General features: G+C 51.4%; 2 protein-coding genes and 1 pseudogene across 4 annotated transcripts; 1 reads left to right on the plus strand and 2 right to left on the minus strand.

Annotated features, from left to right (window-relative positions):
* Positions 1 to 18: 18 nt before the first annotated feature.
* Positions 19 to 13,725, plus strand: CCDC137 (coiled-coil domain containing 137). Its single transcript, XM_053568084.1, has 6 exons — positions 19 to 184; positions 617 to 750; positions 6,462 to 6,684; positions 11,395 to 11,477; positions 11,670 to 11,749; positions 11,972 to 13,725. The coding sequence occupies exons 1-6, from the start codon at positions 45 to 47 to the stop codon at positions 12,191 to 12,193; spliced, it is 882 nt and encodes a 293-aa protein (XP_053424059.1). The 5' UTR covers positions 19 to 44; the 3' UTR covers positions 12,194 to 13,725.
* Positions 2,823 to 3,237, minus strand: LOC128569721 (cytochrome c oxidase subunit 6B1-like; annotated as a pseudogene).
* A 4,662-nt stretch (positions 13,726 to 18,387) lies between the features above and the next one.
* On the minus strand, positions 18,388 to 21,952 carry ARL16 (ADP ribosylation factor like GTPase 16). 3 transcript variants are annotated; one of them, XM_053568090.1, is made up of 5 exons: positions 21,861 to 21,952; positions 21,687 to 21,744; positions 20,792 to 20,905; positions 19,837 to 19,952; positions 18,388 to 19,676 (listed from the first exon to the last, which is right to left on the minus strand). In XM_053568090.1, the coding sequence occupies exons 1-5, from the start codon at positions 21,920 to 21,922 to the stop codon at positions 19,505 to 19,507; spliced, it is 522 nt and encodes a 173-aa protein (XP_053424065.1). In that variant the 5' UTR covers positions 21,923 to 21,952; the 3' UTR covers positions 18,388 to 19,504. The 3 variants fall into 3 exon arrangements, with proteins under 3 accessions (XP_053424065.1, XP_053424063.1, XP_053424064.1); XM_053568088.1 differs by having other exon boundaries at positions 19,837 to 19,922; positions 21,861 to 21,943; XM_053568089.1 differs by lacking the exon at positions 21,687 to 21,744 and having other exon boundaries at positions 21,878 to 21,935.
* Positions 21,953 to 21,978: the final 26 nt, after the last annotated feature.

Genomic DNA, 21,978 nt, shown 5'->3' on the forward strand with positions numbered 1-21,978 from the left:
ACAAGGGCGGAAGTGGCTTTGCTGGGGAAGCGCAGGGTTTGTAGATGGCAGGAGGTGGTATCGGACGAGGGGCGCCCGCTGGGCCGGCTGGACCCCGGAGCTCCGGCCGACCTCAGGTACAACGGCGGCGTCAACAGGAGCTGCGGGGAAAGCAGAGCTCGACCTCACGGCCAGGGCAGCGCAGGTGTGTACCAGGAAGAGGGGACCCTCGGAAGGGTGTGCTCGGACCCGCTTCGGGGACCTTTCCCTTATACATCCCGCCAGGCCGGGCTTAGTGCCCTTACTCTGGGCTCGTGGCTCACGCTCCGCGAAGATCGAGTGAATACATAAATGGGGGCGAGTGAGCCTCTGCCAGTCCCAGCTGTCCCATATTCGCTGCTCTGAGAGTGACCGGCCCCCTGGGCTTTCGGAGCGCCTTTCTCCCCAGCGTCCTGCGAGGAAGAGTTCAGGGACAGTCTCTGAGTGAGGATAAGAGCAAAGGTCCTGCTTGCTCCCTGGACTGGCTCGCACCACGGCAGCAAGAGGTGGTTTCTTTCTCCAGGCCCGGCTTCTGTTTTCTCTGACTTTGCTTAAGCTTTGTTTGAGATGGGTTTCGCCCCTGTGTTCTCTTTACTAGCAAAGACAAGAAGAAAGTGAATTGCAAGCCCAAGAACCAGGACGAACAGGAAATCCCTTTCCGGCTCCGGGAAATTATGAGGAGCCGCCAGGAGATGAAAAACCCTATCAGTAACAAGAAGAGGAAGAAAGAGGGTATGTGCAGGCCCACGCTGGGCGGCAAGGTTTTCTTTGTGTCTGAATCCGCCTACTTTGCCCAAATATTTGAGGGTGTCTCAGGCAGTGCAGGAGCATAGAAAAGTCACTTGTGGCTGTCTGGTGGCAGGTGGTGCTGTGGTTCCACATGAGGTTTGAAAGGAACCCGGGGCCGTGCCTGTGGCTCAAAGGACTAGGGCACCCGCCCCATATGCCGGAGGTGGCAGGTTCAAACCCAGCTCCGGCCAAAAACTGCAAAAAAAAAAAAAAAGGAAAGGAGGGCGGCACCTATGGCTCAGTCGGTAAGGCGCCGGCCCCATATACCGAGGGTGGCGGGTTCAAACCCGGCCCCAGCCAAACTGCAACCAAAAAATAGCCGGGCGTTGTGGCGGGCGCCTGTAGTCCCAGCTACTCAGGAGGCTGAGGCAAGAGAATCGCTTAAGCCCAGGAGTTGGAGGTTGCTGTGAGCTGTGTGAGGCCAGGCACTCTACCGAGGGCCATAAAGTAAGACTCTGTCTCTACAAAAAAAAAAAAAAGAAAAGAAAGGAACCCGTGGGCCTGGGGCCACGGTAAGGAGCGCTGGGTTTTGTCCCCCAAGAGTAGTGAGAATCCATCAGAGGTTTTTTTTTCTTTTTTAAATTAAAAATTTTTTTTAATTGTTTGGGATCCATTGAAGGTACAAGAAATCAGGTTACAGTGATTGCATTTGTTAGGTAAAGTCCCTCTTAGAATCGTGTCTTGACCCCCAAAGGTGTGTCACACACCAAGACCCCACCCCACCTCCCTTCTTCCCTCTCTCTGTTCTTCCTTTCCCCAACCCTTCCCTCCTTCTCTTTCTGCTGTCCTCCCATCAGAGGTTTTTAGAAGTTTATTTATTTATTTATTTAATTTTTGCAGTTTTTGACTGGGGCCAGGTTTGAACCCACCTCCAGTATATGGGGCCGGCACCCTACTCTTTGAGCCACAGGTACCACCCTCCATCAGAGGTTTTAAGCAGGGAGTGGCCAGTTTAGATTTCATTTGAGAGAAAAAAAGATCACTGTTTTGTGATGGAAGGAGAGAGAATGGACCTGCCAGGCCAGGAGGGCTGTTGCCAGTAAGAATTGATAATTCCTTGGACCAGAGTACTGAACCTATGGCTGAGAGAAGTGGATGAATTGGGTAGCTTTTGAAGGAAAATGGACCAGACCCCACTGAAGCTTGCTTTTCTTTTTTTTTTTTGTAAGACACGTATACACATACAATTTATTTCTAGATAAAATATGATCTCTAGGATTTGCTTTCAGATTATCTAGGGGGAAGGGTGGTAGTTAGAAATGAAATGGATTGGTTGTTTGTGGACAACTGTTGAAGCTAGGTGGTGGGTAGACAGGAGTTGTTTATTATACTGTTTTCATATGTTCAAAAATTACACATATGACAAGGAAAAAGAATATATGCAGATGGTAAGGGCAGGGAACAGATCAACTGCAAAACTTGGGGCTATTCTGTATATCCACCCACTCTACTGTTTGGCACAGAGGAAGTAGTTAAAGTTTTTTTTTTGTAGAGACAGAGTTTCACTTTATTGCCCTCGGTAGAGTATATATAGCCGTGGCGTCACATAGCTCACAGCAACCTCCAACTCCTGGGCTTAGGCGATTCTCCTGCCTCAGCCTCCCGAGTAGCTGGGACTACAGGCGCCCGCCACAACGCCCGGCTATTTTTTCTTATTGTTGCAGTTTGGCCTGGGCTGGGTTTGAACCCGCCCCCCTTGGTATATGGGGCCGGCGCCCTACTCACTGAGCCACAGGCGCCACCCGGAAGTAGTTAAAGTTTAACAAAATAAAATTAAGTAAGGGAAAACAAAACAAAAAAGGTGATCACTCTGAGCCCTCTTTCTGGTTAGGGTACTGGTTCCACCCCCGGCTTCTTGCCCAACTGTCCAGCTCTTTTACATACACATAGTCCTATACTTTTTCATCGAGTTTTTATTAGTAGTTAAGTCATGATTCAGAATCATCAGGCACCCACGTCCCCCTCTACTATCCTGGAATAAGGAAGAAGGATGAAGGACAGAGGAGGTGAGGTACAGCCACTTCAAATCTTCCCAGGAAACGTGCCTTCTGCCGGACGGTCATCCCAGGCCGAGACCCAGGACACGGGACAGAGCGACTTGTGCACACGGTGGTCCCATTCACACACAGAGACATCACCTCCTGTTGCCGTCATTGCCTTCTGGCAGCCGTGGTAGTCTAGGTAGCTCTGCCAGCAGTGTCTGGTCTGCTTCTGGTCGGGGAAGCGGCTGTCAAAGGGGCAGTCTTGTAGTTCTTGATTTTGGTCTTGATGTCTTCTGCCATGGTGCTGACCCGAAAGACACCCCGGATGCACCTCAAAGCTCAATGTGACCCTCAGCAAAGCCTGAAGCTTGCTTTTCTCCTACTCTTTCACGTTTGGGTGAGGTGCTCACCCAGAGGTAACACTCTGGGCCTGTTGGGGAATGGTGTCCAGTGTATTTTCTCATATATGCCATTTGTTTTCCCAAATGTGGGGCTGGTTTTTCTTTTTCTTTTCTTTTCTTTTTTTTTTTTTTTTTTTTTTTTGGTTTTTGGCCGGGGCTGGGTTTGAACCCGCCACCTCCGGCATATGGGACCGGTGCCCTACTCCTTGAGCCACAGGCACCACCCTTTTCTTTTTTTTTTTTTTCTCAAGCTGTCACCCTGGGTAACATGCTTTACTGTCATAGCTCACAGCAACCTCCAACTCTTGGGCTCAAGCAATCCTCTTGCCTCAGTTTTTCTATTGTAGTAGAGCTAAGGTCTTGCTTTTTGCTCAGGCTGAGCTCTAACTCGTGAGCTCAAGCTATCCACCTGTTTCGGTCTCCCAAAGTGCTAGGATTACAGGCGTGAGCCAGTGGGCCTGGCTGGGACTGATTTTTCTTTTTTTTTTTTTTTTTGTAGAGACAGAGTCTCACTTTATGGCCCTCTGTAGAGTGCCGTGGCATCACACAGCTCACAGCAACCTCCAACTCCTGGGCTTAAGCGATTCTCTTGCCTCAGTCTCCCGAGTAGCTGGGACTACAGGCACCTGCCTACAACGCCCGGCTATTTTTTGGTTGCAGTTCAGCCGGGGCCGGGTTTGAACCCACCACCCTCGGTATATGGGGCCGGCGCCTTACCGACTGAGCCACAGGCGCCGCCCCTACAATGGATTTTTTATTTATTTTTTTAGAGACAGAGTCTCACTCCGTCTCCCTCGGTAGAACGTGGCATCACAGCTCATAGCAACCTCCAGTTCTTGGGCTTAGACGATTCCCTTGCCTCAGCCTCCTGAGTAGCTAAGACCACAGGCGCCGACCACAATGCCCAGCTATTCCTCTGTTGCAGTTTGGCTGGGGCCGGATTAAAACCTGCCATCCTCAGTATATGGAGCTGGCGCCCTACTCACTGAGCCATAGGCGCCACCCTGGATTTTTTGTTTTTTTATTATTTATTGATTTATTTTTTGAGACAGAGTCTCACTTTGTCACCCTTGGTAGAGTGCTGTGGCATCATAGCTCACAGCAACCTCAAATTCTTGGGCTTGAGTGATTCTCTTGCCTCAAGCCTTCGGAGAAGCTGGGACTACAGGTGCCCACCAAACACCCGGCTGTTTTTAGAGACGGGTCTTGCTCTGGCTCAGGCTGGTCTCGAACTTGTGAGCTACAATGGATTTTGTTTTCTATTTTTTTTTTTCTTTTTTTTTGTAGAGACTTAGTTTCACTTTACTGCCCTTGGTAGAGTGCCGTGGCGTCACACAGCTCACAGCAACCTCCAACTCCTGGGCTTAAGTGATTCTCCTGCCTCAGCCTCCCGAGTAGCTGGGACTACAGGCGCCCGCCACAACGCCCGGCTATTTTTTTGTTGCAGTTTGGCCGGGGTTGGGCTTGAACCCGCCACCCTCGGTATATGGGGCCGGCGCCCTGCTCACTGAGCCACAGGCGCCGCCCTTGTTTTCTATTTTTTTTTTTTTTTTTTGGAATTTTTTCATAGTTTTTTTTTTTTTTTTTTGTAGAGACAGAGTCTCACTTTATGGCCCTTGGTAGAGTGCCGTGGCATCACACAGCTCACAGCAACCTCCCAACTCCTGGGCTTAAGCGATTCTCTTGCCTCAGCCTCCCGAGTAGCTGGGACTACAGGCGCCCGCCACAACGCCCAGCTATTTTTTTGGTTGCAGTTCAGCCGGGGCTGGGTTTGAACCCGCCACCCTCGGTATATGGGGCCGGCGCCTTACCAACTGAGCCACAGGCGTTGCCCTTGTTTTCTATTTTTTTTTTTTAATTTATTTTTATTTTTATTTTTTTTATGTTTTTTTATTTATTTATTTTTTTTTTGGCCAGGGCTGGGTTTGAACCCACCACCTCTGGCATATGGGACCGGCGCCCTACTCCTTGAGCCACAGGCGCCGCCCTTGTTTTCTATTTTTTTTTTTTTTTTTTTTTTTTTTTTTTAGAGACAGAGTCTCACTGTACCGCCCTTGGTAGAGTGCCGTGGCGTCACACAGCTCACAGCAACCTCCAGCTCCTGGGCTTACGAGATTCTCTTGCCTCAGCCTCCCGAGCAGCCGGGACTACAGGCGCCCGCCACAACGCCCAGCTATTTTTTGGTTGCAGTTTGGCCGGGGCTGGGTCTGAACCCGCCACCCTCGGCATATGGGGCCAGCGCCCTACTCACTGAGCCACAGACGCCGCCCCTTGTTTTCTATTTTTTAAGTAAGTGTCTCAAGCTGTCGCCCTGAGTAGAGTGTTGTAGTGTCATATCTCACAGCAACCTCCAACTGTTGGGCTCAAGTGATCTTCTTTTTTTTTTTTTTTTGGTTTTTTGGCCGGGGCTGGGTTTGAACCCACCACCTCCGGCATGTGGGACTGGCGCCCTACTCCTTGAGCCACAGGCGCCACCCCTCAAGTGATCTTCTTGCTTCAGTTTTTCTTTTTTTTTTTTTTGTAGAGACAGAGTCTCACTTTATCACCCTTGGTAGAGTGCCGTGGTATCACACAGCTCACAGCAACCTCCAACTCCTGGGCTTAGGCAATTCTCTTGTCTCAACCTCCCGAGTAGCTGGGACTACAGGAGCCCACCACAACCCCGCCTATTTTTGTTGTTGTTGTTGCCATTTGGCTTGGGCCAGGTTTGAACCCTCCACCCTCTGTATATGGGGCCTGCACCCTATGGACTGAGCCATAGGTGCCACCCTTGCTTCAGTTTTTCTATTTTTAGTAGAGACAGGGGTCTTGCTTTTGCTCAGTCTGGTCTCGAATTTATAAGCTCAAGCAATCCACCCACCTCCCAGAGTGCTAGGGTCACAGGTGTGAGCCACGGCGCCCAGCGGTACAATGGATTTTATAGGTCTCTGTAAATTTCCAAGTTCTACCAGGCTTCCTTGAGCAACTGTGCAGTGTTGCAGAACCGAATTTTAGCCAGTCATCTGTTGACCTCTCGGTGGTCTTGACCTCCCCCTTCAGTCAGGTTGCAGTGGGTGTTTTTGACACATACCAGTGGGCTACGGGGATCACGTCCCCAGGTATACCCTGAACTGGGCATTTTAGATCCTCTTTTGCTATTGCAGTTGGGCTGCTTCCAGCTGCCTGGTCCTTCCTTCCTGGGTCCTTGGAACAAGACCCAAGATGTCGGGCACCATCTTCCCTCTCACGCCTCTCACTTGACAGCTCCTCTGAGGCCTCCCCTTGTCCTCAGCCCAGGTGGCCTTCAGAAGCACACTGGAGAAGGAAGCTAAGGGAGTAGAGCCAGATATTGCCATCCCTAAGTTCAAGCAGAGGAAGTGGGAGTCTGACAGGGCCTACGTCCAGCGAATGGAGCAAGAAGCCCAGCACGTGCTGTTCCTCAGCAAGAACCAGGCCAGCCGGCAGCCAGAGGCACAGGTAGCTCCCAAGAAGGAGAAGTCTGAACAGAAGAAAGCGTGAGTAGAGAGCAAGGAGGATTGGGATCTGCTCCTGGGGGCAGTGGGCTGTGGGTTTGGATAGTTGTCTTCTGTAATGACAGCATTGTGTGGCTGTGGGGCAGCTCCTACCCACCCTGGCCTGTAATGCAGGGGAAAGGTAGAGAACAAGTGTTGTCCTTCAGAGATTCTTTTTTTTTTTTTTTTTTTTGAGATAGAGTCTCACTTTGTCACCCTTGTTCGAATGCTCTGGCATCATAGCTCACAGCAACCTCAAATTCTTGGGCTCAAGTGATTCTAAGCCCTCAGCCTCCCAAGTAGCTGGGACCTACGTGCCCGCTACAGCGCCTGGCTATTTTTTAGAGACAGGGTCTCCCTTTTGCTCTGGCTGGTCTTGAACCTGTAAGCTCAAGCAATCCACCCAAGTCAGCTTCCCAGAGTGCTGGGATTATAGGCATGAGCCACCACACCGGGCCTTACATCAGAGATTCTTACCTAAGGTTTCAGGGAGGCTGTGAAAACTCAAAAGTCTGTGAAGACCTTGCTTTGTCTTTGCAGACAAACGCGTTAGATGAATGAGGTCAAGGACCAGTCCACCCAGGGCCAGCTGTTATAGGAAAGTGCCTGCTCTGTAGGAGCAGCACCACTGGGGTTGGGGTGAGGGTGGCATGCACTTGCCTGCTTGGGCCTGCACTGCAGTTCTATTTTCATTGTTCCCCTTCCTGGTTCAAAAGAGATTCAAGAACCGGGCGGTATCCGTGGCTCAGTCGGTAAGGCGCCGGCCCCATATAACGAGGGTGGCGGGTTCAAACCCAGCCCCGGCCAAACTGCAACCAAAAAATAGCTGGGCGTTGTGGCGGGCTCCTGTAGTCCCAGCTACTCTGGAGGCTGAGGCAGGAGAATCGCCTGAGTCCAGGAGTTGGAGGTTGCTGTGAGCTGTGTGACGCCACAGCACTCTACTGAGGGCGGTATAGTGAGACTCTGTCTCTACAAAAAAAAAAAAAAAGAGAGAGAGAGATTCAAGAACCTTTAGTTGTGTTGTTTATGTGAGTTCTGTGACCTCTCTCAGCCCTGTTTCCTTATCTGTGGAGATAGCACTGCTATTGTGGGGATTACATGGGTCCTGTGCCCAGTATCAGCAGTGAGCCCACTGCGAGACTAGTGCCCTGCTCTTTCTGCTACCTCCTGCCTACGCACCATCTCTCTGGCCCATGGCAAGTGGGGAGCAGTTTCAGCAAACAAGGGATTTTTTTTTTTTTTTTTTTTTTTTTTTGTCTGTGTCGCCCTTGGTAGAGTGCTATAGCGTCACAGCTCACAGCAACCTCAAACTCTTGGGCTTAAGCAATTCTTTTGCCTCAGCCTCCCAAGTATCTGGGACTATAGGTAAGCGATCCTTCTTGCCTCAGCCTACCCAGTAGCTGAGACTACAGGTGCCTGTCACCACACCTAACTAGTTTTTCTATTTTTAGTAGAGATGGAGTCTTGCTCCTACTCAGGCTGGTCTCAAATTCCTGAGCTTAAGCTTTGCCCTCCTCAGCCTCCTAGAGTGCTAGGATTACAGGCGTGCCCAGCTAAACAATGCCTTTTTTTCTTTGTTGAGACTAAGTTTTACTTTGTAATCCTTGGTAAAATGCCTTGGCATCATATATCTCATAGCAACCTCAAACTCTTGGGCTCAAGTGATCTCTTCCCTCAGCCTCCCAAGTAGCTGGGACTATAGGTGCCTGCCACACTGCCCGACTAGATTCAGCAGCATTTTATTTATTTTTTTATAGAGACAGAGTCTCACTTTATTGCCCTCAGTAGAGTGCCATGGTGTCACACAGTTCACAGCAACCTCCAACTCTTGGGCTTAGGTGATTCTCTTGCCTCAGCCTTCCAAGTAGCTGGGACTACAGGTGCCTGCCACAGCACCGGCTATTTTTTTAATTGCAGTTTGGCTGGGGCCAGGTTTAAACCCGCCACCCTTGGTATATGGGGTGGGTGCCCTACCCACTGAGCCACAGGCACCGCCCAATTCAGCAGCATTTTAAAGAGAGTATACACTATGACCAAATGGGATTTATTCCCGGAATGCAATGAAAATCAATGCAATAGCCAGGTGCAGTAGCTCCATTTTACGGTGTGCATGAGTTTATCTTTTAATGATTTAACAACAAAAAAGGTGCCAATTCAATGCAGCATGGTTTTAAAACCTGCCTTCTAGGGCAGTGCCTGTGGCTCAAGGAGTAGGGCGCCGGTCCCATATGCCAGAGATGGCGGGTTCAAACCCAGCCCCGGCCAAAAACCAAAAAAAAAAAAAAAAAAAAACCTGCCTTCTAGACCAGACGCAGTGACTCACACCTATAATCCTAGTGCTTTGGGCAGCCCAGGAGGGTGGATTGCCTGAGCTAGAGCAAGACCCCCTCTCTAAAAATAGCTGGGTGTTGTGTTGGGCGCCTGTAGTCCCAGCTACTCAGGAGGCTGAGGCAAGAGAATTGCTTAAGCCCACAAGTTTGAGGTTGCTGTGAGCTGTGATGCCATGGCACTCTGCTGAGGGCAACAAAGTAAGACTGTCTCCAAAAAAAAAAAGAGAGAAAGAAAAAGTGGGGTCTTGCTCAGGAATCCAGACTAGAGTGGGACAGCATGATCATAGGTTCCTGTAGCCCCTGTTTCCTGGGCTCAATTGTTCTTCCTACTTCAGCCCTTAGCCTTCTGTAGCTGGAATTACTAGTGTGTACCACCATGCCTGGCTAATTTCTTTAATTTTTTTGAGACAGGGTCTCATTCTGTGGCCCTGGGTAGAGTGCGGTGGCATCGTAGCTCACAGTAACCTCAAACCCCTGGGTTCAAGCTGTCCTTCTGCCCCAGCCTCCTGACTACAGGCACCTGCCACAGTGCCCAGCTAATTTTTCCTGTTTTTAGTAGAGATGGGGTTTTACTCTTGCTCAGGCTGGTGTTGAACTCCCAAGTTTAAGTAGTCCACCCATCTTGGCCTCCCAGAGTGCCTGGCTGATAATTTCTTTTACAAAAGGTTTTTTAGCTTTTGGCTTTCGGGTTGGAGGAGGCCAAGGTGCAACTTTCTTCGGTCATCCCGAATCCGGGTTCATTCGACACCAGCTGCCTGTGTCATGCCGCCTAAGTTCGATCCCACGAGATCAAAGTCGTTTACCTGAGGTGCACCAGTGGCAAAGTCGGTGCCACGTCTGCCTTGGCCCCCAAGATCGGCCCCCTGGGTTTGTGTATAAAAAAAGGTTGGTGATGACATCGCCAAGGCAACTGGTGACTGGAAGGGTCTGAGGATTACAGTGAAACTGACTCTCCAGAACAGACAGGCCCAGACTGAAGTGGTACCTTCTGCCTCTGCCCTCATCATCAAAGCCCTCAAGGAACCGCCGAGAGACAGAAACAGAAAAACAGAACCATTAAAGAGATCCTGGGGACAGCCCAGTCTGGGGGCTGCAATGTTGATGGCCGCCACCCTCATGTGGCGGAATGCCCAGCTAGTTGAAAAGTACAAAGGAAAATGTTTTAATAAAGGATCATTTGATACCCTCCCCCCCAAAAAAAAAGGTTTTTTAGAGATGGGGGTCTCACTATGTTGGTTGCCCAGGCTGGTCTCAAACTTCTCACCTCAAGCAATCCTCAAACAAGGGCTTTTTGAGATATCTTAATCAGAGCTTCAGATGAGGGAGCCCCATCTTTCACTGGAAGTTAAGAAAAATTGTTGACATAAAGAGGATACATTTTTTTTTTTTCTTTGTAGAGACAGAGTCTCACTTTATGGCCCTGGGTAGAGTGCCATGGCATCACACAGCTCACAGCAACCTCCAACTTCTGGGCTTAAGCGATTCTCTTGCCTCAGCCTCCCGGGTAGCTGGGACTACAGGCGCCCGCCACAATGCCCAGTTATTTTTTGGTTGCAGTTTGGCCGGGGCTGGGTTTGAACCTGCCACCCTCGGTATATGGGGCCGGCGCCGGGTTTGAACCTGCCACCCTTGGTATATGGGGCCGGCGCCTTACTGACTGAGCCACAGGCGCCGCCCTAGAGGATACATATTTTTTTTTTTTTTTTTGGCCGGGGCTGGGTTTGAACCCGCCACCTCCGGCATATGGGACCGGAGCCCTACTCCTTGAGCCACAGGCGCCACCCGAGGATACATATTTTTAATCTTGCAAAAGCTCTGAAGTTTGGAGAGGTTTTAGCTCTGCAGAGTACCTTGTTTCTGAATTGTTGTATTACTTGTAGCCAATGAGAATTATATCACAGAGAACCCAGCCCAGATGCGGCCTAAAGCCACAGTAATCTCCAGAACTGCTGTCAATAGAAGATTACAAAGTCACATTAAAGGTGCATTGTCATGTGTAAGACTTTGGTAGGCCCTTTAGACACAATAGCACAGTGGACACTGCCGATGACTTTGTAGGCATTGTAGGCATTCAGCGGCATTGCAGCTTGGACCACCAAATCTAATAACCTACACTGATGTGACAGCCCACATGTCTGTGGACATTGTCAAATGTTGCCTGGCGGGTAGTCATTTCTCACTTGGGAACTTCAGAGAGGCCTGTTGGGTTTGGAGTCCTCTCTAGTGAGCCATGGTGGGCTTTGTAGTAATGCAAGGAGTGGGTTGGAGGCAGCTGCCTGGGTCTGTTAAGGGTGTCCCTAGTACTAGGCCCAGGTGGCCTCTCCCTTCTCCTTGGTGAAGAGACAATTCAAGGATCTGAACAGCTTGGTGCTTTTTCCTTCAGGTTCCAGAAGCGGCGACTGGCTAAGATCCGGCAGAGAAAAGAGGAAAAGGCAGCAGAAAGGCTGGAGCAGGAGCTCCTCCAAGGTAGCTGTTCCCACAGCAATGGGAACTCGCAGTCTCCCCTGGGGTCCATACCAGTGGACAGGGGAAGGTTCTTTGTCCTGGCCCTTGGCGGAGGGTGGACAGGCTCGTGGGCAGATTGTGGCTCCAGGTACCGGGGCTGTGGCTGCTGGGTGGACAGCAGGCCTCAGTTGTGCACGTGCTTTGTCCCCTCAGACACGGTGAAGTTTGGTGAAGTTGCCCTACAGCCTCCAGAGCTGACTGCCAAGCCCAGGAGGAGCATAGACAGGGACCAGGTAGGCCAGGGGATGGTGGTAAGAGACCCACTGAGTTTGTCCCCCTGTGCTGCTGCCAGGAAACAAATGCCTTGGCCAGCGTGTGACTGTCTGCTGTAGGGCCTGGTGCAGAGCAGCTGTGGCTGCAGGAGCCAGGAGCAGTTTTCTCACTGGATGCAGAGCTGCTGGCCCATGAGCTATTCGTTCACCTCCTCTCCAAGCCTGTGCCTCTCTCTTCCTTAGCCTGGCAAGAGATTGCTGATGCTGAGGATGCTCGTGAGCCCTGGTGGTGCACCCCAGCCTCCAACAACCTCCCTGGCCCGACAACGGATTGTGGAGGTGGAGAGAGAGCGGGCCATGCAGGCCTACCGAGCACTGAAGAAGCAGAAGCTGCAGCAGCAAGGGGTGCAGCCACCAAGGCCTCCCCATCCCCCCTCTGGGAGGAAGCCAGAGACACAGCTTTGAGGGAGAGACCTGGGAGCTGGGCCCACACTCTGGGGAATGGTGCTGGGGTTGTCTCACCTGGGTGGGGTGGGGCAGGGCGGGCACATCCTTTTCCTTGGACGTGTCCTTTTCTTTCTTTTTTTTTCGTGTTTTTTGGCCGGGGCTAGGTTTGAACCCGCCACCTCCGGCATATGGGACCGGCGCCTTACTCCTTGAGCCACAGGTGCCGCCCTCTTTTTTTTTTTTTTTTAGAGACAGTGTCTTACTTTGTCGCCCTTGGCAGAGTTGCGTGGCGTCACAGCTCACAGCAACCTCCGGCTCTTGGGCTTAGACGATTCTCTTGCCTGAGCCTCCTGAGTAGCTGGGGCTACAGGCACCCACCACAATGCCCGGCTATTTTTTTTTTTTTTTATTTTTGTTGCAGTTTAGCCAGGGCCAGGTTTGAACCCACCACCCTCAGTCTATGGGGCCGTGCCCTACTCGCTGAGCCATAGACGCCGCCCTTTGGACGTGTTCTTAATGCCAGAGTTGTTCTACGGTCTTGGTCTCCCTTGTGTTTTCCCATCAGGGCTGCTCTTTCTGAGTGACCATCACTGGCCTGTGTTCCACATGGGGAGAGTGGTGCCCTTGGACTGGGGCCGGGGTCTAGCTGTGATACAGCCAGTGGGTCAGTTTCTGGTTGTTCCCTGAGCCTGGCTTCACTCACACCTTTTTTTTTTGTTTTTTAAGATAAAAGTCTCAACCTGTTGCCCTGGGTAGAGTGCTGTGGTGTCACAACTCACGGCAACTTCCAACTCTTGGGCTCAAGTGATTCTCTTGACTGTTTTTTTCTATTTTAGTAGAGATAGGGTCTCACTTTTGCTGAGTCTGGTCTTGAACTTGTGAGCTCAAGCAATCCATCCGCCTCGGCCTCCCAGAGTGCTGGGATTATAAGGCGTGAGCTACCGTGCCCGGCTGATTGCTTTGTTTCTTCATGAAAGAAAAATCTGGGCTGAGAAAGAACCCAGTACCAGTTCTGGGAGGCCCAATCCCATAATCCTGTCACTACACAAGTAACGATCTAGACTGCTGATTCAGGTCCCATCCCCCATGTGGGCCTGTACAAGGGACTGTGGCAACAAGCCAGTTGTTCACCCCACCCAGGGTTTGGTTGGATGGAGACAGGTGGCAGTGTTTATACTTAGGGTAGGAGAAGGTTGTCCCCACAGAGCAGCCCTCAGTAAGCCTGAGATGGCACGGGTAGGAGCCTGGGCTGGGACTTCTGTGGGGCCCTTGCCAGGTTTGCTTGGGGCAGCCAGAGGAGGGCAGAAGGAGGGGCAAGGCTCCAAAGGAAATCCAAGCAGTGGGCTCCATTTGCCCTGGGCCCTGCACATGCCACCTGCCTACTGAGCACTCTACCTGCTGGGTAGTCCTGGAGGGTCCCAGGCTATGTGGCCCTGGAGGATGCATGAAGTGGTGGAATTGTGCGTGATCTTTGTAGGTCCTTACCCCAACTTTGCATTTTCTAGAGTGAAGTTTATTTTAATATTAAAACATTTGGGTTGGGGAAGTTACACCTGTGGCCATGTTTCCATGTAATGAATGGTTCCATCACTTTGTGGTGCACTGATGGTGGTCCCAGCCTGTTAGGATGATGTTGGTGACAGTGACTATAGTAGCCAGAACTTACTCCTGGGCCACATTTGCAGCAGTTGGGGTGAACAGTGGCAGGTGAAGGGGTAGGGATAGGAGTGGTAAGTGGGCAGGGCTCCCACTTGTCCAGTGATCGTGGTCTCTGATGGTTGGTTTTGGATGTCAACTGATTGGATGGAGGGGCACCCACACAGCTGGTAAAGCATTGCTTATACTGTTTCAGTATGTCTGAGACTGACTTTTTATTTATTTATTCAAGACATAGTCTTGAGGTGTCTCCTCCTGTAATCCCAGTGCTCTGGCAGGCTGGGCATGAGGATTGCCTGAGCTCAGGAGTTTGAGAGCAGCAAGACCCTGTCTCCCCTAAAAATAAAACTAACCTGGCATTGTGGTGGACACCTGTAGTCCCACCTACTAAGAAGGATAAGGCAAGAGGATCACTTAAACACAAGAGTTTGAGATTACTGTGAGCTATGATGCCATGGTACTCTACCCACGGTGTCCCGTAAGATTCTCAGCATTGATTTATTTTTGAGATGGTCTCAAGCTGTTGCCCTGGGTAGAGTGCCATGGCGTCACGACTCACAGCAACCTCAAACTCTTGGGCTTAAGTGATTCTCTTGCCTCAGCCTCCCAAGCAGCTGGGACTACAGGTATCTGCCACAACGCCTGGCTATTTTTGATTGCAGTTGCCATTGTTGCTTAGCAGACCCAGTACAGGTTCGAACCCACCACCCTAGGTACATGTGGCTGGTGCCCTGACTGAGCTATGGGCACCACCCTTTGGCTATTTTTGTTGCATTTGTTTACCTGGCCCGGGCAGGGTCTGAACCCGTCACCATTGGTGCATGTGGCTGGCACTGTAACCACTGTGCTATGGGCGTCAAGCCTCTTTTTTTTTTTTTTTTTTTAAGACAGTCTAACTACGTTGTCCTTGGTAGAGTGCTATGGTGTCATAGCTCACAGCAACCTCAAACTCTTGGGTTTTAGCCATTCTCTTGCCTCAGCCTCCCAAGTAGCGAGGACTATAGATGCTCACCAGAACACCTCGCCTGCTCGGCCTTTTTGTTGTTGTTGCCATTGTTTAGCAGGCCTGCCCAGGCAGAGTTCAAACCCGCCTGCCTTGGTGTATGTGGCTGGCGCCCTAATCACTGAACTACGAGGGCTGAGCCTCTTAAAATTTAAAAAAGATAGTCTTGTTCTGTTGCCCAGGCTAGAGTTAGGTTTAACCCATGAAGCCTGCCCACCCACCTTCCTTCCTCCAGGCTGCTTCTCAGCTGGCTCGTTCCTTTCTAAAACTTTCCTTTCTTTGGCATCTAAGAGGTTTCCCTCTACCCCAGGAACCTTGGAGAGGGGCTGCCAAATGCAGCAGAGCCTGAGTTTCTATCCTTTTTAGCCTGGGCAGAGGAGGCACACAAATTGAACCTGTCAAACTCAGTGGGGGGTGGAGGACCAGCCGTGGTAAAGGGGCCTGCTGACATGCTGAGGGGCTCTGACATCACCCGCAGCTTCCACCCCAGCCCCCTTCCCTTCCTCACCTTGGATTTCTAGGGTCTTTAGGAGAAGCAGGTGTGGATACAAGTCAGCCCAAACAGATGTTTCTTTTGAGAGGTGAAGCTTCCCCAGCCTTGGAGCCCCTGCAGCGTTAAGTCTTTCCAAATAAAGAGAGCTGAATTTGCACAAAAACGTGGACACGCCACTGGTCCCAGTGGGGTCACTTGTACATACAGCTCTCACATACTGAGGCTGTGAACCTCAGGTGGAAGATTTTCCCCAAACAAGCCAAATTTTCTTCCAGCAGCCAACTCTGTCAGAAGTTTTGAGTGTTATATTGCTTTTATCTTTTTTTTTTTTCTTCTGAGACAGTCACCCAGGCTGGAGTGCAGAGGCAAGGACACTTACCCTCCTGTATCCTCCACCTCTCACCACCTCAGCCTCCCAAGTAACTGGGACTGCAGGTGCACACCAGGCCAGTTTATTTTTTTGATAGTGCCTTTGTTGCCCCCCCGTAGAGTGCTGTGGTGACATAGCTCACAGCAACCTCAGACTCCAGGGCTCAAGCAGTCCTGCCAGAGTGTCCTGAGTAACTAGGACTATAGGTGCCTACCACATCACCTGGCTATTTTTAGAGACAGGGTCTCAACAGTTGCTCAGGCTGGTCTCCAATCTTGGACTCAAGTGATTCTCCTACCTCAACCTCCCAGTGTGATGAGATTACAGGTGTGAGTCACTGAGCCCCATCAAAAATGTTATAACTTACAGTTATAATGATGCCATCCTTCGATTAAGGTTGAATTTGATGGGAACTGCTGAAATTCATTCGTCAAATTGCTATAGATGTGTAGAGTCCAGTGGTAGAGAGGAATCCTGGGAACAGTGGTGTCCTCAGCAGTGTCAGTCCTGAGATTCAGGACTGGTTGCAGGGGAGGGCACAGGAATGTGAATTGTCACGCCCAGAGTGCCTAGACCCACAGCAAAACCAGAGTACAAGACCCAAAAGGCAGGGGTGAGGCCTGGGGCCCCTCCCTTGGGGGACAGGTCAAGAGAACAGCCAGCACCTCTGTCCCCCACAGGACACTCTAGGTGGCAAGTATACAGACAAGTCAGGCCTGAGGGTTTTATGAACATGGCTCATTTGAGATGACTTCCAGCACACAGCCTGTCAGGGAGTGAGGAAGTCACCCTTGCAAACCTATTGAGTGTCAGAGGAGCAGGCCTGGGCTTCGGCAGCAGTAGCTCTACTGAAGGGGATCACCTCCAGATGGAAATCCCAAGTTCAACAAAATCTCCACTGCCCTCTGCACCATGCTGCCTCAAGCCTAGGTGCTGTGCGCCCTACCCGTCTCCCTTTACCCACTTTGCTCAGAGGTACAGACTCCAGGGTGTCAGTGGAGGATATAAAAAGAGGGAAGGTCAGTGCCACATGCTGGCAGTTTGAAGCAGAGCTTGAAGCAGCCTGGAGCCCAGTGAACTGGGGTGGAGGTGGGAGGAACCCCTGTGGGAGTGAATGAGCCTTGCTAGGAGGGTGCCAACCAGGAGCTGGTAGGGCCTGAAATGTGACTGCTAGGGAACTTGTTGGAAACTGAACACAGGGGCACAGGGTAGGCTGGTCTAGACTATAATCAAAAGTGAAGGTCCCTGTCCGGACAGCTCAGGTGTAACACCAGGGCTCCCATGAGGCTAACATAGGCCAGGTGTGACTTCAAAAGGCCCTCAGTAATTCTACCTGCACCAGCTTCATTTTGAAAATGCTGCAACACAGCTATACTGAGCCAAGAAGGGTGGCTTGGGCATTGGGTGTCCTGGGATTCTGAGCAAACCAAAGAGCTTCCGGCTGCTGGAGCTCGGGCACAAGGCCACAAGGGGAGGAACCCAGAGCTCACAGTAGTGCCAGCCCATGCCTCAGCTAAAGAATGTGATGAATTTCAACACTGAAGAGATTCCTCTGTGATTTCTGAGTCTTAGTGCGCCGCACTCGGTAGAGTGCCATGACGTCACAACTCACAGCAACCTCAAACTCTTGGGCTTACGCAATTCTCTTGCCTCAGCCTCCCAAGTAGCTGGGACTACAGGTGCTCACCACAATTACCAGCTACCTCTAACTGCAATTTTAACCAGGCTTTGCTCAAGTCCCCTGGAGTTGGACTAAGAGCCCTACTGTAAAGTAAATAGCACCTTGGCATGCTGAGCACTTTGAAAGGAGTCTAGATGGCCTCAGAAGCTGGTCTCTGCTCTTCTGTCCTCCTTTCTACCCCAAAGCAACACACAAGAAATCATCTTCCCCAAGGCAGGTGAGAAACTAGGAATCTTCTCTCCAAAGCAAGCTCTGAAACCTAGAAAGGTTACACTCCTCCCTTGAACACTCATTCTGAGGGATCCTCACCCATACCCATGGGAAGGAAAGTTACAGAGAGGCCCTGCTGGGTTTTCCCCGTTAGTCTGTCATCATTAGGTCATATATACACACGGGGTGTCCATAAAGTTTTTGCAATTTAAAACAGCCAACTTCAGCTCGGCACCTGTGGCTCAAGTGGCTAAGGCGCCAGCTACATACACCTGAGCTGGCGGGTTTGAATTCAGCCTGGGCCCCCGAAACAACGATGGCTGCAACAAAAAATAGCCAGGCGTTGTGGTAGGCACCTGTAGTCCCAGCTACTTGGGAGGCAGAGGCAGGAAAATCACTTGAGCCTAGGAGTTAGAGGTTACTGTGAGCTGTGATGCCACTGCACTCTACCCAGGGTGACAGCTTGAGGCTGTCTCAAAAAAAATAAATAGAACAGCCAACTTGGCTCGGCACCTGCAGCACAGTGGTTATGGCACCAGCCACATACACCAAGGCTAGTGGGTTTGAATCCAGCCTGGACCAGCTAAACAATAATGACAACTGCAATACAAAATAGCCGGGTGGGTGCCTGTAGTCCCAGCTACGTGGGAGGCTGAGGCAAGAGAATTGCGTAAGCCCAAGAGTTTGAGGTTGCTCTGAGCTGTGATGCTACAGCACTCTACCGAGGGCAACATACTGAGACTCTGTCTCAACTTTATGGATACCCTGTGTGTGTATATTTTCATTTTTTTGGAGAGTCTCACTCTGGCGCCTGGGGTAGAGTGCTGTGGCATCATCATAGTTCATGACAGCCTCTAACTCCTGGGCTCGTGATCCTCCTGCGTCAGCCTCCCAAGTAGCTGGGAGTGCAAGTGTCTGCCACAATGCCTGGTTAACTTTTTCTAATTTTAGTACAGACAGAGTCTTTCTTGAACTTCTGAGCTCAAGCAATCCTCCTGCCTCAGGTCCCAGAGTGCTGGGATGCATGAGCCACCCTGCCCAGCCCAGATCATATCCTTTTGACTAATGATCTATCTACACAGCTGTCCCTTCTTTACCAAACCTAAGAATAACAGTCTTCCCTAGGTCTGTAGGTCTTCATTTCCAGGTACTTCCATGTCATATAAAACTTTAATTATTAGCACTCTGGGAGGTCAGAGTGGGAGATCCAATGAGTTCAGGTGTTTGAGGCCAGCCTATCCAAGAGGGTAAGACTTTGTCTCGATACTTAAAAACAAAGAAACAAAAAAGCTTTAATTAAATTTATCGTGCTTCTCACTTGCTAACCTGTCACTCCCTGTGCTTCTGAGCCTCTCCTCCCACACTAGTGGGAGCCCATGCACCCTTGGGCACCTCATGGCAGGAAATGTTTACCAAATGAGAGAAACAATGAAGACTCTGGATCTCGTTTCTAACTTGAGGTGTGGTTCTTATACATATGTCACACTGACCTCATCTACCTCACACCTGTAGGGACATGTAGTCACAGTACTGGAAACTCAAACACATTGGAGTGTATACTACAGGCCAGAGGGCAGGCCTCAATGGTGCCATGCAGTCACATACACATGGGGCAAACTCCTGTGTGTCTCCTGGCAGGAGGGAACAAACCCTGGAGCACCACTCCATGATGGCATGACATTCAGCCACCTGCAGGCCTGTCCTCCTCTCCCAGCCGTGGGGACAGTTTTATTGCTCAGATGCTAGATGTGAGGAGCTTCCATATTCGGGGTGCCTCAGTCCACCCATTACTGCAACTCATCTAGAGTGATGTTGTATCATTCTGTCCCTTTAAGGATAAACCACTGGAAGCCAAGCAATGCCACCCTTTGCCTCTTCTCCACAATGTGGGCAAGCCACATTTCTCTGCCTTGTAGTCAACTGTTCGTTCTATGCGTGTCCTGGAGCCAGCGTAGCACCGCAGCCAAGCCAGTGCCTTTCCAGGCGCTGATTTCTGCCATGGTGATGTTCTGCTTGGCACAGGCAATGATGTCTGGAAGCTTCATTAATGACTTAATCTCCTCTATGGTCATGTAGCAAGGTAGGTCACTAGAGTTAAAGAAGTGCCCTGTCAGTGGGGTAGCTGCCATAATCTTGCCCCTGTCCCCCAGCCATACCTCCTCCCTAAGGAGCCATGCTCCTGGACCTCTAAGGGAGCTCCTCCCTGGGCCCCCCCTCCCCATGTCTCCTCTTGGCTCATTACCCATACATTTTATTGAAGAGTATCAAGACTGATGCTTTTGCAAGTTGTTCTGCAGAAAGGAGACCCAAGAGGTGCATACAGGACACAGAGAGCTGGGTGGGGTTAGAGACATCTATCATGAACTGGAGGAGAAGAAAAAGACATCAGTAACAGCCTGCTATGAAAGATTGTGCTTGTCGGGGCGGCACCTGTGGCTCAGTCGGTAAGGCGCCGGCCCCATGTGCCAAGGGTGGCGGGTTCAAACCCGGCCCCGCCCAAACTGCAGCCAAAAAATGGCCGGGCTTTGTGGCGGGCGCCTGTGGTCCCGGCTGCTTGGGAGGCTGAGGCAAGAGAATCACTTGGGCCCAGGAGTTGGAGGTTGCTGTGAGCTGTGTGAGGCCATGGCACTCTACCCAGGGCCATAAAGTAAAACTCTGTCTCTACAAAAAAATAAAAAAAAAAAAAAGAAAGATTGTGCTTGTCAAATCTGCTCCCCCGCTCCCCGGGGCATTACAGAACTGGCTAAAGAAGAATGAAACGATGTTGAGCGTAGGACTTTGGAACAGGCACAAGTAAAGACAGATGCACTGGGTGAGGATGGCCTGGGGTCACCTGTGTCTGTTCCCACCTACATAGTCTGTGCTCACACAGGCATCATTCTCCACGCTGGGGTTTGGGCACAGGCCTTGTCAAGATGGGACCCAGAGGGATATAGAAATCAAACATCAATGTGAAGACATACCCAGGGGAACAACACAGAACAAACTCTGCCCTTAGCAAGCCTTCTGTGAGCACTCACCCGTGGGAGCACAAACACCAGAAATCAGATTTGGTGCCCTGCAGGAAACAACTCTAGTGTGGGCTCTGTTTCCTTGCATAGCACTAAAGAATCCCAGCTCCATCCTACAATGAGGTCTGAGACTAGACAGCATAGGAACATGGACATACATCCTTGAATAAGGTTCATTGGATTATAACCTACCAGGAGAGAATGGCAGTTTCCATAGTAACTGGACCAGATGGGGCCCATGCAGCCACCCAGCTCCCGGATGGTGATTTTTCTCTGAACCGTGATGTCAGTAAGATTGGTCCCCACCTGTCAGAAACCCCGAGAGGCAAAAAGAGAATGCAAGCTCTGTCCTGTTTTGAACCCCTGGGCAGCAGTGCGCCTGCCCACACTCTACACTGTGCCCTGAAGCCCCGCGGGGCCGTTCTTCCAGGGCGCAAGACCTAAGGCAGGACTGGTTTAAAGATGCTTCCCGGGATCCAGGAGCCTAACCTTCAGGGCTGGCTTTGGCCAGGGCACAAGTGATATGCGCCCTAGGGGCCACCTGCGAAATGAATCCCTTGGGAGCGGAGAAGAAAAGTATCTACAGGAGGGCGGCGGGCTCCGGATGTCCCTCCCGACATCCGCCGCCGCAGCTCTGTCCAGCGGAGGCTCCCGCTCACCCCTCCCGAGGATGTCCTTACACGCTGGCCGGATGCATCCCAGCGTCCCTCAGAGGAGCCTGAGTCTCTCTTTTTTGTTGTTGAGGCAGAGTCCCATCCTATGCCCCTGAGCAGTGTGCAGTGGCGTCGTAGCTCACTGCAACCTCAGACTCGGGCTGTGGGCACCCCGCTGCCTCAGCCTCCGGAAGCCGCTAGGATTACAGGCGCTCACCACCACGCCCGGCTGGGTTTTTCCATTTTTTTCATGAGTCGGGGTCTCACTCTCGCTCAAGCGAGTCACGAACTCCTGAGCTCAAGCAATTCTCCCTCCGTACCCTCCCACAGGGCTGGGATTACAGGCGTGAGCCACCGCGCCCGGCGAGCCTGAGTCTCTTTACAAACCAAACAGGTTACCCATTGTAGTGAAACCGTGACAGGAGGACACTGACCGTGGGCCGCGTCGGGGGCGGCTCCCCCAGGTCGCCAGTCCCATCCCGAGAGCTCAGCTGTGCGGGACAGTCAAGGACTCGCCCGAGCAGAGTGGTAGGGCGAAGTCCACGCCCCGGCACCCCGCCCGCGGGCCCCAGGCACCCGCTGCCCGCCCGTCCCGGCGAGGAAGGATATTCTGGAGGCGCTTTACCAGCAGCGTCTTCCCCACGCCTGTGGGCCCCAGGAGCAGACACATCGCGTCCTCCCAGTCCACCGGCACCCGTAGCTCTGCGACGTGACGCGCTGCAAGGC

The sequence above is a fragment of the Nycticebus coucang genome, chromosome 18 (genome assembly GCF_027406575.1).
Source record: "Nycticebus coucang isolate mNycCou1 chromosome 18, mNycCou1.pri, whole genome shotgun sequence".
Lineage (NCBI taxonomy): Eukaryota > Metazoa > Chordata > Mammalia > Primates > Lorisidae > Nycticebus > Nycticebus coucang.

Excerpts from the sequence above, each read along its gene's own strand:
- ARL16 (XM_053568090.1), bottom strand. The coding sequence starts at position 21,922 with ATGTGTCTGCTCCTGGGGCCCACAGGCGTGGGGAAGACGCTGCTGGTA. Across the intron at positions 21,745-21,860 it reads CTGGTAAAGCGCCTCCAGAA|GCTGAGCTCTCGGGATGGGA; the intron begins TATCCTTCCTCG and ends CTGTCCCGCACA. Across the intron at positions 19,677-19,836 it reads TTGATACTCTTCAATAAAAT|TGACCTACCTTGCTACATGA; the intron begins GTATGGGTAATG and ends CTTTAACTCTAG.
- CCDC137 (XM_053568084.1), top strand. The coding sequence starts at position 45 with ATGGCAGGAGGTGGTATCGGACGAGGGGCGCCCGCTGGGCCGGCTGGA. Across the intron at positions 6,685-11,394 it reads AAGTCTGAACAGAAGAAAGC|GTTCCAGAAGCGGCGACTGG; the intron begins GTGAGTAGAGAG and ends TTTTTCCTTCAG. Across the intron at positions 11,478-11,669 it reads GGAGCAGGAGCTCCTCCAAG|ACACGGTGAAGTTTGGTGAA; the intron begins GTAGCTGTTCCC and ends TTGTCCCCTCAG.